Source organism: Limulus polyphemus, unplaced genomic scaffold (genome assembly GCF_000517525.1).
Source record: "Limulus polyphemus unplaced genomic scaffold, Limulus_polyphemus-2.1.2 Scaffold535, whole genome shotgun sequence".
NCBI classification, from domain to species: Eukaryota; Metazoa; Arthropoda; class Merostomata; order Xiphosura; family Limulidae; genus Limulus; species Limulus polyphemus.
In genome coordinates this window covers 318,427-335,666 of record NW_013666145.1, presented here as the reverse complement: position 1 = coordinate 335,666, position 17,240 = coordinate 318,427, and the positions used below count along the sequence as shown (strand labels likewise).

Here is a 17,240-nt window from a genome sequence, read left to right as displayed (position 1 = left end):
TTTTCAAAACAAATAAATTTAAAAGCATTTTATACAAAGATTTTTACTTTTATCATTAAACAATGTTTCGACGGACTTGCAAACGAAGTGAAGAAAATCAGGACTAAATGGGAAGAATTTCATAATAAATTATCAGACGCTGAACAAATTCTGTCGCCCCCTGTCTCCCAGTGGTATGCCTGCGGACTTTTACCTCTAAAAACTGCACAGACATTCTATTATGTAGTTTTGTGCTTTATCAAATAAAGACACAAACAAAACAAATTCTGCCAAGTAAGAAACATGTACGTAGTTTCCAAGCAACACGGAAGTAGTGACGAAAAAGATGATTGGCTGCACAAGTCTTGTGCAGAGGAATATTAGTTATGACTAATCGTTACACGACCAGAAAGTCGATCAAAACACGAGAAGGTACTGTTCTCCTGTGTCTGTCATATGTTGAATATCTGTTAAGTTAGAACTGACATTGTTCAATACGTTCAATCAAAGTAATAACTCATATTGGTAAGTTGAAAAATGTTTAGTGAATTTGTTTAAAATTAAGCACAAAGCTATACAATGGGCTATCTGTATTGTGACCGCCACTGGTATCGAAACCCGGTTTTTACCGTTAGAGGTCCGTATATATACAGCTTTGCCACTGGGGGTGTTTAGTGAATGATCTGTGATCAAAGCATGAGCTTTATCGAAAAGTTTAAAAGTCACACGATCCATGCATATATCTTAATAGTTCTTACTAGAATAATGTTCTTGCATTTATTTTTCCGTGTTTCTATTCTCAGCTAACTTTTATGAAACTAAAAAATTAATTAAGAAAAAAAATGTTCTAGTAATATTAGTTGTGTGACAATGGCAGTCAGTGGCAAAAATGGCATCATTGCAGTGAGCAAAAAGTGGTACTATTTCTTCCCAGAATGATAAGAAAATAGCAGAAAAAATGTATGTTTATGAGTTTTACGTAGTATTTCATTTGATCTTACACTATTATGGTGCTATTATTACGGGTGACATTTATTTCAGGAGGTATTACAACTAGATACCTAAGAAAACATATTGAAAGTGTCTTCTAAACATTTTATTTTGTTCAGGTCATTTAAACTGTCATTATAATTGTATATGTATATATAAAACATATATATATATGTGAAAGATTTCTTTTTCATCAGAGGTGAAATTGAAAAGTGAATCTGTGACATAGAGGCCTAATGCGTTATGCATTCCTTGATAGATCCAGATAGAGCATCAAAAGTTGGTAGACATAATTCTTTGCAACTTCATTCATCTTCCAGTCGTCCATGCAGGAACTTTTGAATTTATTTCTTTTTTTCACAAGTACAGTAGATGATGCCCATGAAATAGTACTATTGCTCCTTGATTTTTACAGATTTCCATCCTTTTGAAAACTTCAGCATGTTTTACAAGTGGAAGTTGTCTGGCTTACTCATGTATTGGGGCAGCATGTCTAGTATCAATCTTATGGAATATTTGTTCACCTTAAGTCATGAGGTCCACTGAGGAAGGTGTCGTGATATTCGGTGAACAAGTTTAGTAATCCTTTGGAATAGATTATGTGTAAAACTGCTGCAGCTCTGCTTATACAGCTCTTGTGGGGTGTAAGCTGTCTTTATGTGAGGATTTGATATCAGACTTACCACATCATTAATCAAAGGTAATTACTTTTGTTGTTCTTTATTTGGAAGTACTCCCTGTAAAGCAGTACATTTTCTAATGTCCCATCCACATTTGACCCTAATGATTATATTTTTATTATTTGTATCCACAATAATTCTACCAACCATTAATTCTTCAGGACATGCTGGAGTGCTAGGTTCTTTATGAACCAGTCACAATATGTAAACTTAATCTTAACAAGTCCTGGTATGAGTATTTCACTTGTTCGTGGCACAATCACTGCTCTTCTTGTTGTCATGGGTATTTCAACTTCTGGTGTTGTAATTGTTATGTAGTTCACAGGGATTATGTAGTCAAGAAATGTAGATCTTTTGAAGCTAGACTAAATTTGCATCTTTGTCTCTGCATGAAGTCAATTCCCATATGCTCTCTTTCTCAGTAATCTCACGTCATGAGATGTAGAGAAGTATCCCACTGTAGGCACAGTTTTAAACTTTCCTTTTTCTACTTGCTTCATTACTCCTTCTTTCTTCCTCTCTGTAGGCAATTTCCCAACTTTCAATGCCAAATCAGGTCAAACTACTGTAGATGAAGAACCGGTGTTGATTAACATTCTACAAGGCTTCCCATCAAAAACACAGACCTGCGAATTTAAACTTCATAAAAGTTGTTTTTGGTTTTAATAATGGACTTTCCATGATTCGCAGATATCGGAAATAATATTCATTTTTTTTCTATCACATAAGGATTCTTTGCAAATCGGGAATAAAAAACGCTTACTCAGATAATTTTTTTTACCACAATGAACATTTTTTACTATTATGTTTGTTATGTTTGGGTTCTAGAACGATCGATAAGACTCTCATGTTGCGATTAGTCTTGAGTAATCTTTAGCTTTGGATATTCTTTTATGGTGTGTCACTCTAACCTTGTTGTTTAAAGTAGTTACTAATGCTTGATAGTTGTTATAGTTCTCATCTGGAAGGTTATTCAATGTTTTCAAAGCTGGTCCTTTTAAATGAACAGCAAGAAGACTAACTTACTATTCATTAGCCCATCCATTGGAAATGATTTTGAATTGAGTCTTGTGTGTTTCCTATAATACCCTTTTATCATAATCTGTTGATTTCTTCATTGGTGGATAGTGACTTAGTCAGTTAAATATTGTAACCTGATTTCGTATTTTTATGTCTGGAGTAATCCATGAAAACCTAGCACTAACAGATGGGAAAGCAGCAGTGGTAATAGGTGTAGGATAAATAAGTTCTTGTATTCCATATTTGTACTAGATGGAGTCTTGTGTTGAAATTCTTGGGTAGATGAAGAAACAGGCGCTACTGGTTTGATCTTTACATTTACTTTTTATTTTACAAACCTATTCCATCACTGATGTTCTTTTCTACATCATTGATCTTGTTTCTATAATTTTTCTGCACTTCTTTAATTTTTTCTTTAGAGCCTTGTCGTTGTAATCGTTTGTACATCTCCAAAAGCTTCATGTATGTTCTCTTCAGTCATATTGATATCTGTCCTTAATTTTTCTTGAAATATGATATCTCTTTATTTTAACTTCTCTGTCTTGAATTCTTACACTTGACCTTCTAACGTTCCATGTCTTTTTGTTCTTCTTTTACTTTTCTATAAATTTCTTAAATGTCTTATTTTGATTTTATATCTAGTTCGTTTTGGCCTTCTTTGAATTTCCTGTCTCTATATTCTTCATTTTCTTTTAACTGTTTTAATAACTCCAATAAATATCTAATATTTCCTCGCGAGGTTATCTTGAAAGTAGATATTCACTTTTTTTCTATTTTATTTTCACCAAAATAATACCACATCTAAAATCAGTGTTGCAATTTTGTTCTTTTTTTACCCGGTTCTTTTAAATATTTGGTGAAAATAAGGTCCTTTCCATTCCTTAATAGGCTACTATTACAGACGATAAAACAACTGCCACACAGGCTTTCCTGGAGTACTAGAGACAGCATCAAGATGCAGCAGATATTAAAGAAGGAAAGCATACAGCTTTCAGAAGGGGTGTGTAGTCATCTTTAGTTTTTGTTCACTTTTTCGAATGAATGCCATGATGCACATTGATGGCTCTCTATTCATGATGTCAGAAAAACACGTAGGTTCCATAAGTCTTGATAAAGACCCTGTAACCCGAATGTTTTCGAAAGCTTGACCATTTTATTCAGGGGCAAACTGGGATGTTTGTCTATTATCACAGACAGACAAATGTCTGGATGTGTGGAAGGAGTCAAATGTTTCAGAACTTTGGCATTGGCTTCTGGATACTGACAATAGAGTTAGATGACGAGAATGAACCCTATAAGCCAAGATTGTTTTCAGCATTGAGATATAGCAGATGTTAAAGGATAAAATAATACAGTCTTTGGAGGTGTGCCTGGTCATCTTCAAGTTCTGTGTTGACTTCCGCTAGGTAAATTTCGTAAAATATATTGTTGCCTTTCTATTACAATAGGCAGATGAATTTCTAAACTTTTGAAAAGTATCCAGTGGTTCAACACTTTAGCTCTGGTGTCCAAGTACTGGTAAGTTAAGCTGAATGAACAAAGCAGAGCCAAAAACTGCTTACAGTACTTGAGATGGTTCAAGTCCTGAGTCAAACTATCCAGTCTTTGCAGTGCTCTGGCCTCTTTCAAGAAGCTAATGGAGCTAATGTTTAATGAACTGCAATGGAAGAGGTGCTTGGCTATGTGAAAGATATCTTAATAATTGGGAAGATGTTTGAGTGTGCAGCCATTATTCTAACGATGGTACTGCAGCATATAAGAACGGCAGGATTAAGGCAAAACATGCCTTCTTGTCGAATATGGATACCGATATTAGTGGAATTGGGGCAGTGTTGCACAGTCACGGGATAGGGTTGAACATGTGATAGCGTATGCAAAACATACACTTACAGCTTCTGAATGCTGATACTGCATGACAAAGAAAAGCTTCTTGCAGGTGTATTATTCATAAAACACCACTGACATTACCTGAATGTTAGAAAGTTCAATCTTCCTGTTAACAGTATTTACTTAAGTGACTCATAAACTTTAAAAATCCAAAGAGAATGATAGCATATTGCAGGAGTATGACATGATAATATGGCATCATCCGGGAGCACAATATGGAAATACAGACAGAATATCTAGCCACATAGCGAGACCCTGTTTATTAGTTGAATGTTTTGAACCTTTATATCATATAAGCCATGCTTACACTAATGGTTGATTACCAAAACCACATTGAAGAATTCCGGGAAGAGAAATTGAAGGAATCCGAACTAATGTGGAGCTTTTTGTTATGCATTAAGTTAATACATGATCAACATATATTGAGGAATGTGGCGCAGCTCAAGCAGTCTGTGACATTTGCACAAGAAATTACAAGTGTGTGATGGTGTACTGTAAAATTATATGGCATGTTTGAGTCTTAATGTTCAGTGCTGGTGTAGGCATTCTATTATGTGTGACATCCATTGGAAACTTAGCTTATACCGCGAAAACTACATCAAAGAATTGTTGACTCTCTTCTACAGAAAATAGTCCCGGTTATTGTTGATCTTCTCACCAAGATGGTGTGAGGTAATTAATATGTACTGGTCATTATAGATACTTTACTAATTGAGCTGAAGCCTATTCGTTGGTTGAAATTTTAGCATAATCTGTTGCTGATATATTGGTAGACCAATGTAAAGCCCAATTCAGGACCCCAGAAGAGATTCACATAGTTCAGGGAACTAATTTCAACAGTTAGTTGTTCTCTGAGGTGTACAAATTGTTGTGTGTGTGTGGTAAAGATGTTACTTTTTTATCTTATCACATCTAATCAGATGATTTGAGAGAGTAGGAAATACAGACTGCACAGCATATTCTTGATAAAGCTATTAATCCCAGTCATACCGACTGAGATGAACAGTTACTATATGACATGATGGCATATTGTGCAATGGAAAAGAAATTAATTTTTGATGTTTGCCAAATATACTATTTTTTTTAAACTAAAAATACTGTTCTCTGTGGATGTGATGTACGGTCCACCATCTATAAAAATGTTGCATGGTGTCCACAAGCCTATATGGAGTGGATAAGATCTACAATGGTTGATGCACACAAGTTGGCATGCCAATAACTAGGAAGGATTTTGTATGGCAAATGAGATGCTACAATGAAACTGTCAAGGAATGGGCATTCTAGCATAGTGACTAGGTATAGTAACTAGGTACAACTATTATGATTTAACTGGCTTTTTAACTAAGGGTAGCCTCGCATGGCCTGGTGGCTAGGGTGCTCATCTTGCAATCTGCGAGTTGTGGGTTCGAATCCTCATACAAGGTTTGCCCTTTTAGCCATGGGGGTGTTAGAAGGTGTTAGAAGGTAAACGAGTAGCCCAAGAGTTGGCGGTGGCTGGCGTTCCATCTACCCTCTCACTGCTAAATTAGGGACGACTTGCTTAGATAAAACCATTCTAACTAAAGCATAAGTGCCTTAAAATAATTATTTTAGCTGTTTGATCTGAACATTGCGATAGCAACTTTGAATCGGTACACAAAATAAGTAAACATTTATACTGAGAACAGTGTAGCATTTTACTTTGTCTTTATTTTTGGTTATAAATGATAGTAAATGTGAGAGAAAATTATTGGCAATTTGTGAAAAATAGGATGTGATATGGATGTGTGACAAATGGGTTTGCATTTTCGTTGTATATTTATATAAAAAAAGATGATTGAACGCTTTGAAAATTTGACTACGTCTTAGTAATATTTACACTATAATGAATATTCTACCTTAACCTCAGAAATCATAGTGGGCTGATGAAGAAATAGAAATTGGCAAGTTGGAGCAAATAAGTGTCTCCTTACACAAAGAAGCAGATACTGTGAACTCATTTAAGTATTTTCTTTTAAAATTAGACAATTAAAAATTAAATAATATCAAAATTTAATTTATTAGCTACATTATCATGCCAACTTTATTTATAATCATTGTCACTAAAGTGGTTTAAGTAAACTTTGAAAGTTGATCTGTAAAACCGTCGTGATATGCACATTTCTACCTACCTGTATCAATATTGTTAATTCTTTCTTCACTGTTTTAAAACTTATTCACAATCAACAGTCCAACAAAGTTTGTTTGATTTTTTAAGTCATTTTATGAAAAGGATGAGTTTTATTAAAGAATGCATTTAGAAAATGACAGTAGTAAGACCATAGTTGTTTTCAAAATTTGTAGTGGTTTTTGGAGGAATTTATCTATTCTGATAAAAAAAACAATGAACGGCCTTTACACTCCAGATAACTATAAGAGAACTTTCGCCTTTGCAGCTTCTTTAGGGCTTGTTTTGTACGAGCCCTGAAAAAGGCGCAAAGGCAAAACATTGGTTAAAATATAAATTACTTTATGATTATCTGGAGTGTAAAGATCGTTTTTTAATTCAAGTTTATTATCAAACTCAGTAAGAGCACAGTTCAACAAATCTTCTTATTTCACTAAAGTTATCTGGTGTTGGCCAATTCTGCACAGATTCAGTGCTAGTAGGGTCTGTAGACATTCTTCACCCACTGACTTATTCACAAGAAATCCACATGTTTATGGAAGAATTTACACTTTTTTGGAGTTCAGCTAAAGGTTCTCTTTCCTCAGCTGAACTGTCACAAGCATTATGAAAGATCTTTGCATGCGTGATTATGTGATCCAGATAGATTACTATAAGATTCCAATTTAAACATAATATTCCTGTCAACGTCAAATTCTCACAAAAACCCGGCCCTAATTTAAAATTGGTACTAAACAAAAAATATTTGGAATCACACAATACCAACGTCGTTTCTAAATTAAAAGAATTCTACATCGGAGAGACAGGAAGAAAATTGGAAATCAGATTCCCAGAACACAATAAAAAACCGTCCCATGTTTTTCACCATTGAACAAAACAACCCTTCTCTAAACCAAAACCCTGGAGTGCCAAGATACCTCTTTTAAGTTTTGCAACAGTATCCGGTCATGTGACCTCTTTGTTCAATACTGTATATATTTATATCTGTGTCAGTGTAAACTACTTGTACCTGATGATGACAAAACCTTGTCGAAACGTTGTACATTTGCTGTTATGTTAAACTTATATTAAGGTTTTTTCCTCATTACCAATTCAAGCCGTCTCCAAGTATTATTAATCTCAAAGTGGGTTCCTCGTCATCGAATTATGCTTAAATGTTACATTTACTTGGAGTTTATATCAATCCATCTTCTTTCCTCGTCTCTGAAGGCAATTTCCCAACATTCATGACCAGGTCAAACTGAACAATAATAGCCATAAAACCAATTTTAATCAATATGTTCAAGATCTCTTATCAATGAATTTTTAACTTGTGTACTAGTTTCTTTAACCCATTAGGACAGGTGGGCAGCTCTAGAGGTTGAGAGGGCACTAGGTGCATTCACAATTTAAACAACATAGTAGTTCTTACCCTATTTCGACAATTGTTTACTAAAAATAGTTTTGAGTTAATATTTTGTAGTGTTACCAATTTATTTAGTGTAATTTGCAAAGTATGGCCTTTTATCTCTGTATAGTTTCAATGGTACTGCTTGCAAACAAAGCACACATGCATTTTTTAGAATTTTTCTGCCCATCCTAAAGTGTAGATGCTTATTTAACCAAATCCTGGCATTTCTTACAATTCTGCTGATCCTAGGTTTGTTTATTACATGATATTTCCGTACTGCAAATATTTATCTCAATAATATGTCTTTATAGGCTCTTATGACGCCAAAGTAAGTAGACTGGACAGTAACTATTAAATCTTAGCCTCAAAAATAGATAGAACCAGTGGATAAACATGATAGAAAACATCTACGTCATTTTAACGTAAATAGCACTAGGTAACCACATTAAAGTTGTAATGTATGATTTCTCAAAAAAAAAAGTATCATCTCTTTTGAGGATTTTTTTGTTTATGATGATATTTTATGTTACATTATGTATGTTTCAAATTAAAGCCACATTCTCATATGGGAAGACATAAAGTAAAATATTTAGGGTTAGTGAGTATAGTACACTAGGAGTTCTGTGATGGCAAACTACTCAGATGGCAGAAAACCTTTTTTATTTGTGTGCATTAGCCAATTTATTTTTATTCAAACAATACATACAAATATAATAACTCCTTAGTTATTGAAAACAAACTATAATTATGAGATAGAAATTAAGCTTGGCCAAAAACAGTTGGAAAATATTGTTTATACCAAGCTAGACGTGCAAGCTGCATTTATATTGGTCAATGCTTTTACTGTTGATTGATGTTTTATGTTATTTTCGTGGCTACATAACTGCTCCAGTAGATAAAAATAATTAACAAAAATAAATAATTGATGAGAATAAAACACGTTAGACCTAATTTACTATATAAAATGGAACTTCCTGACATTAATATCAAAGTAAAATGTAGTTTTATTTCTTTCTTTCATATTTTTCAATAGTTTCTTTGTACGTAAGAACTTAAATGAGTATGCCAATATTAGGATAATACAGACACAACAGTTATCGTTTTATTGAAATACTATTTTATAGGCTACATTTATAAGACTTTAGGTTCACATTAAACAAACAAAAACTTTTAAAACTCTATTTCAAATGGTAGAGATGGAGTAATCTCAACTGATCTTCATAATTTCTTGCTACAGGTAGGTCAAAATGCGCATTTCACGACTCTTTACAGAATTACACTCAAAATTTAATTAAACTAGTTTATGATCAATGTATACAAATATACTTAGTATCAAAACGTAACTCATAAATCAAATTCTAATATTATATACATTTTAAGTTTTTAATTTTATAAGGATATATCTAAATAATTCTTATTCTATCCTCGTATGAGAATCGTAACATTTTTTTCTAGGTCGTCTCCCTTCTCTAATTTATTTACCACTACTCTCTGAAGTACAGAATTTAACGCACGTTATAGTATAATATTAATAAGGTAAAAACTATTTTTATAGCCTTCAATCTTAGTTGCTGGAGTCATAAACTAGAAAATCGGACTCACTTGCTACGCCCACACACTCTCTCTTTTACAAAATGCTAATAATTCTCTCTTACGTTTTTTTATTATATCGTTTATAACAAATAGAAAGGCCAAGTTTTAATCTTCCTATTGACTTATAATGCTACATTGTTTTCAGTATAAAATAATGTCAATGTCGTCTTCGGTTTGAAAGTTTATCTCAAGGTATTCAGAACGAGCAGCTGAGGGAATTATCTTTAAGTCCCTCTTGTCTTAGTTAGAAAGCCATTTAAATTATAATAGTTATAGGATATTATATACGTTCTGTGAGTTATTATTCTGTGTCGTTAGATGCATCATTTAAGTAACTAAAATTAATTAATATAAAAAAATAGGCTTAAATTTCATCGGCAACTGACAACTAATAAATAAAATATCAAAAGTGAGTACTATATTTCTTATTTTTCATGTGTATTTTTTATTTATTGTTATAAAATTAACTAAAAACTAGAAACATATTCAATTAGATAAGGTTAGATTAGGTAAAATAATGAAAAATAGTAATAATTCTCCACGTGATATGTTCGTGAACAGCTCTTGCGTAAATATAATGTAGTTGTTATTTTAATTGTCTATCAATACATATTGTCAAAAACATTCCAGTTATATTTTTCTGCTTGAATTTAAACAACGTGCCTTTGAATGACAGGCGCCCTTGTTAAGCTGATCACAGATTATATTAATGTTAATTAATATGTTTACTTAGTGAAACTTTCAACGCCACAAGGAGTAAAAAAAACAGCAGAGCAGGAGCTTTGAGCGACCTCAAACATTCTTTCGTAATAAATGCATGTCATCTCCAGTTAATGGTGCTTACTTTCCTTGAACGTGTTTTACTAGTGAGAACTGACATTTCTGAAACTTCACTAAGTAAAGTATGTTTCATAATTAATTTCAGACCAAGTGTTATAATATTATAATTTACCATTTGTTTGAAGAGATAGATAACAACACGAACAAGTGTAATCTTTGAATATGAGTAAGTAAGATAAATGTTTTTGTTTTGCAGATGTCAGTAAAGTAATCTACTCTCATGACTCACATCTAATGCAGCATTCTGAAAAAAGTATTGTTGAAACTCAAGAGTTAATTGAACATTAACGTGCTTTATAATTATTTCAATATATACGGATCTTTTTCTTTTTGTATGACAGGTATTAGCAAAATGTCATCCAACACGCAGCCTGACAATAAAGACGACTTAGAGAAAAAAATGGAAGAAGAAAGTAACGAAGGAGACGAATCAAATGAATCTCCGATAGCTCAGTTTTGTAATTTTCTATTTAATACCACAAGAAATGCATTGGGAGTAGTTTTCGGTTCAGACGACGAACTTGGCCTTAAGAAATCACATTTGGGAACATATGAAAGATCAGGCAGATGGAAAGGAATACAAGAAAAGTATGGTGAAAGTAAAGATTCAAGTGGATCTCGGCATCTTCAAGAAAAACACAATCCACAAAAACCACAGGAGAGTCAAGAGGATCAAAATGCAATATTATGTGAAACAAAAATAAAGCGAAAGAAAACGTAAAATGTCGTAAAATTCAAATATTTGAAAATCTTAATGACCTTCTTTGAAAATTCTTATGTTATTAATTTGGTTTCATTTTGTGTATTTTTTCTAGATGTTATGAAACAAATTATTCTGTCGTTCGCACTATAAAACAATTCACGAAGTTATGGTGTTCCAATTTAAGGAATATTCATTCCAATCTCGAATTCACACCAAATAAAATTCAAGAATTCTAATAATTTGAAATTTACAAGTTAGTTTCATAGAAATCCAACGTACTATTTTGATGACACTCAACTCTACTAAGTCATATTAATACGACTAATCGTCTTATGGCTGAACTAAACTCGTTTAATTTTGGTTTAAGATTTTGGTTAAGACAAAATGATATACGATGACAGGAATATGGATGATTCCAAGATGTTCAGGTACCTCTTAGTCAATAATCTTTCTTTTATACACAAAGTCTTCTTATAACATACTCTAGTGAAAATCTGTGATTTATAACTACGTTACACTTCCTAGGCACGTGATCACCTTTACGGATTTATTATATTTATTAGTCGCTAAATTTCCATTTTCTTTTATGCGTGTTGCTAGCCATCTAGTAGTCGAATTTATATACCTAGAATCACATCTATGATACCTAAATTCATACATTATATTAGACATTTTTACTGTGGTATTCTATCTATATATTTAAAAATATTCTGTATTCCATATCCTGTTTTAAAAACCACTCTTAAGTTAATTTCTGGATAGGCTTTGCGAAAATTTCTGTGTAGGTGGTTTTAACATTCGATATGTGTTTACTCTTTACTTGTCCCCCGCTGAGACAGTGGTAAGTCTACGGATTTACACCGCTAAAATAGAGGGTTCAACTCCCCTTGGTGGAAAAAGCAGGGAGCCCGATGTCGCTTTGGTATTTGCTATAAGGAAAAGAAACACACACTCTCTGTTTACTTTGAGACATTACATATGACTGACATCGTTGATTCCTCAAAATATTGTAAATATAACTATTTGCCGTACTGTTTGGTAAAACCATTTTTATTCCAGAATGTTTCGACACTGTTCAGTGCTTTAAAAATATTCTTAAGTGCCAGGTGTTTTATATGTACGATGAATTGATAACTTAACCAAATTTATCTAATAAAATCTGAAATCAAACCATTAAAATAACAAATATAAACGTCAAAATGTTATATTTATGATGCACTTCATATTCAAAATTCCCATTATTATTATATACCAACGTATTCACAAAAGTAAGTTAAAGCTATGGTGTAAACTTTCTTTTTTTATGTTGCCTTTTAATGTGTAAAGATTGACTTACGTAGTGATATTCATTAAAGAAGACAAAACTATCACCCTCCCAAAATACCTTCAATAATGTAAATGTTTAAAGCTCACCGAACATTTTTACAATCACGCGTTTGATAACACTGGTTTTCATCTCATTGTTATTCCATCAGTTTGATCATATACGTTATTACCAAAAAGAAAATTGGATTTCTTAGTGGCAGATTCTAATGGTTCCTCCACCCCAAAACTGAAAAATTTGGTAACTTGCGTATTTATTTTGGTGTAATATATCAACTATTAGTTTCAAGTTCCAAGGAAATATTAGTGTACAAAAATTTTACATCTAAACTACTGCAGTACAAATTTTAATTAAACCGTAAGCTTTTATTTCAGTAGAAACTTCAAAACTTAACCAAAAATTCATGATTGTATTGAATCTACATTAGAAGCTATTATTCTAAGTGCACAATTTTCATTATGTATTGTAGGGATTCCATACAAAATACCTTAATGACTACCTGACTGTCTTAGTTGTGTAGTTGAAATATGTTTTTTACGTCTAATAAATAATTTTGAAATTTCGTTTCTTTTCTCATTGTAGAATCTATTCCTGATTTTATGAATATAGTGTTCAGATATGTTAGTTATAATATAGTCAGTTTTATTCATAAGTATTTTACATTGCGTCTATCAAGTTGTGATATAACTAACTATGGTATAATTTTTTCTCAGATTTGTTATTGCTAACAATTCTTCCTTGCAAAGATTATATGATCTATATTTAAAATTATATTCTAATCTTCTGTTCATCATCACTTCTTTGCTTAGCATCATCATTAAGGTCCCCCAGGGGGACAGCGTAAGTTTACGGACTTACAATGTAAGACACAGAAGATATAGCCAAATGTGGCTTTGCTCCGAACATAAATAATCTCTTAAAAACACTTTGTCCTCCGTTGTGACAGCGATAAGTTTACGATCTTACAACGCTAAAATCCGGGGCTCGATTCCCCGCGAACGACATAGAAGATACACAAATTTCGTTTTGCCATATCAGAAATGTTCCGGTTCACGCAGTTAAACTAGTCGTAAAGAACACCCTAAACATGTTCTGGACGGAGGAGTGTGGTGTACTCTACATGTGGAATGACGCAAGTACATCATTCAAGAGTTTGAGATAAGCCGTATAGATGATATGTTGACAACTTTCACGTCCTCCGCCAGCAAGAACATGTATCTTTCTTCTTTGAATATCTTAGCATAAAACATTCTCGCATTATATTCACATGTGAAATAGAATTAGACATTCTACAAATTTTGTAAATACCTTTTAACCACGACCCCACTGGTTCCTATGTTTCTTTTACTGAAAGAAAACAACCACTTTATGTATTAAGCAACATTAATCTTCGCTGAACAACGATCAGTCTTCTGTCAAGTTATATTAATTTTAATCTGGTAATTTATCTCTTATTTTAGAAATCGTATATTAATACACATAAATATGCATTTTGGTGCTGCTGGGTACTTTTAAGTGTTTTCTGAATTCATCACCTATAAGGAAAACATCGACATCAGTGCAGTAAGTGAACGGTCTGCTTAATGAATAATGTGCTGGCACAGGTGAAAATGAAAACTACACGAATAGGAAAAAACACAAGGCAATACAGAGCCCTCTAGTGAGCCAAGGATATCACATCTGTTGGTCGACATCTATTACCAGTTGTGGATGTACTGTGTGAGACGCAAGTATCCATTCACAAAAATTAGAGACATCATTATCTATAATGAAACTTGTGAACATCTTAACCTTCACCAGTTTGGAAAGTTACGTGAGTTTGGCATAAGGTTGTAAGCATTTATGTCTCTTGAAAAAAAAGTGAAAGCAGCAGCTTCATGTATGGTATTTTTAGGTGAATTTGACTTACTTGAAGAGCGAATCATATAGGTCCACTATATAAGGGGAGATTCAACAAAATACGTTACTAAGTTATTCTGAATTTCTCTGATTTGACTGAGTTTGTGCAACGAAAGAGACTGTACACAAATCTACAATCTTTACTCAAAAGTACAAGACAGCCATTTGTGTGCTTAAAGTAAACACACAAGACGATCTCCTTTCCTCATGACATAAATTTAACAGCAAAACTCTTAAGAACTGTATTTATGTTGTAAAACCTTTTCTAGTCTGAGAAAGCATCACGCTAAATGCATGAAATTTATAGTGTCTTGTCACCCCATGGCGAACAGCATAACCCACGTGACCTCGGGATAAAGTTTGCCAGGTTTTTCAATAGCAACAAGCCCTACTGCCTCTCGAAACAAATCCCCAAAAAGCTCTATTGGTTTTCAAAATAAGCCACTCCTTATCTAACCAACATTAAGCGATGCACCTCTATAAAAAGCTTTAGTAATAAATAATTAACCGATAAAATAATATAACACGATACAGAAGCAGGTTCGGCTTTACAATTCTTTATAATTTATTTTCTTAATTATTATTTATTATTAATTAATATTAATTATTATTAATATGCTTTATCAATAATAATAAATCTTAATATATATACTTCTTAAATCTGTCTGGGCGTCTACAAACTTTATTAATTCTTTACAAATTGTAACCCAACTGCCAGAAATGGCACGATCTGTGACGAGTACTCTATTAATTTAATTAATACGTAAGTACTCTGAGTAACTGGTTATTTTGAGTGGCGTGATATATATCTTTTAAAGCGGTAATCAGACTAGTTATACCCTTATAAGGTTACTGAGTTGAAAGAGATTTAGAGATAGAAACCTATTTAGATATAAGTAAATACACATAGCTGTTTTTTTTATAATGATATGCACAATTAAAGCCCAATCAAGCACAGTTCTATTAAAACGTAAGCTCCAAAAATACGCAATCCATAACCTCCCTAATAGTAAAATGACCGTAAAAAAACCCAAATGCACCAGATATTCGCGGACTTGACAACCCCATCGAAATATCACCTGACATACTATTAGAGATAAACTGCCACCTTCTTGCATACATTAATGTAACTGTACAGCAATTATTCTCACAAACAGATAAGGTGTTATCTCTGATGAATGACACAGAATAATAGGTTGCTTGAAGGAAAGTATCTTAACGACTGTTAACCACGTGCTGCGTGGACACTTCACATACACATGAATACAAAAAAAACAAAAACTCCCATACTAAAAGAAGGTAGAAAACACATAGTATTCCTGCACTAACATAGGTGACTGCTTGCTATAATATGTTTTAAGTGTTTGATATAAGATACATTGCTTTCATTATTTGTTCATGTGTATGAGTGTAACCCCTTTCTTGTGTTGCAAAATACTAACTGGTTTTCAAGTTAATTACTAGTTTATAAATTAATATTTTTTAATAATCTTGTTTCTTTATTTTTTTTGTCCATCAAGACATAAATCTTAATAGCAAGGGTTTCCTATTTAAAACAGTTTAGTTTAATGAAATACGTAATTGGTGTATGATTCTCTATCGGGAAAAATTGACAACCTCTGGATTGGCTTCATGTAGATTGGATGGCTATTGCTCCTGACATCATTGTCACAATGTTATCATTGATAGTGGTACTGCATGTATGATCACTATGATACATGGTAATCATTATACCACATGTTATGTATGTACTTGTAAACTATATAGAGCTACTATATTTATACCCTGTAGCTGTATGGTGAGTCTGTACACACTGGATTGGAGGGACTACTGAACTATACTGAAATGGCGCATGGACTGGATTTTGTAAAAGCATAAGTTTTATACATGCATGCGTTGGCTAGTATTTATATCTATATATATATATGCATGCAGGCTTTATAGTTTTTTGAAGTTGTAAAGCCGTATATATAGATAGCCATATTAAGTTTTAAAGTTGTATAGATGCATGTATATATATACAATGCAAATATAAGACAATGTGTCATAATATAATAGCATATGTATACAAATAAGCATTTTCTTACAGCTGTTATATTTTCCCCCTCCTCTTCCTCCTCTCCGTTAGTAATAGAACGGCCAGTCATGGTTTTGTTGCAGTTGACCAGATTTCTTTTTAGAGTGACACTCTGCACACTCTACATGATCGAAAACGTGTTCATTAACAATTATGAACTTATTATATTAATATAACTCCCCCATCTCCATTTCTGATGGAGTCTGGGTCGTGACACTTCTACGACCCTCTTTCACTATGATGATCCTAAACTTTGGTGGGCCGTTGCTGCTGTATACTTTATCTGGAACTAAATATTTTCTAAATAACATAAATAGCTACAAAATTTTTGCCTCACTTTCTCCTAGAATCGCCATTATTTTCGCTGTTTCCTGCGTGCACGAATCTTGTCACTTCTTATAGACAACCTCAAGGATAGTTACCCTATCTGCAGTATTTACAAAATTCGCAATCACGCAATGTTGGCTATAATTCGACAGTCACCATCAGCCACCATTGTGATTACCGACCCGATGCTCAAAACTGAGCTTGATGATATCTTTTAAACTACGGCTTGAAGATTTCTGTTGTAGGAGACAGTCTACAGGTTCATATAACGTTTTAGATGTTTGTGTAACATGGCCGAAATCGATCATGCAGTGAATAAAAAATATGATCCTGTCAGCATGCAGCGTCGTGTCCGAAAGGGCAGAAACCATATAAATGATACGCG

At 33.0% G+C, this 17,240-nt stretch overlaps 1 protein-coding gene across 2 annotated transcripts; it reads left to right on the top strand.

Annotated features, from left to right (window-relative positions):
- The first annotated feature begins 238 nt into the window (after positions 1 to 238).
- LOC111085658 lies at positions 239 to 13,115 on the top strand. 2 transcript variants are annotated; one of them, XR_002610470.1, is made up of 2 exons: positions 239 to 504; positions 10,867 to 13,115. XR_002610470.1 is itself a non-coding variant. In XM_022385308.1 (2 exons), the coding sequence occupies exons 1-2, from the start codon at positions 366 to 368 to the stop codon at positions 11,244 to 11,246; spliced, it is 426 nt and encodes a 141-aa protein (XP_022241016.1). In that variant the 5' UTR covers positions 239 to 365; the 3' UTR covers positions 11,247 to 13,115. The 2 variants fall into 2 exon arrangements, 1 of the variants encoding a protein (XP_022241016.1); XM_022385308.1 differs by having other exon boundaries at positions 239 to 411.
- The last annotated feature ends 4,125 nt before the right edge of the window (positions 13,116 to 17,240 follow it).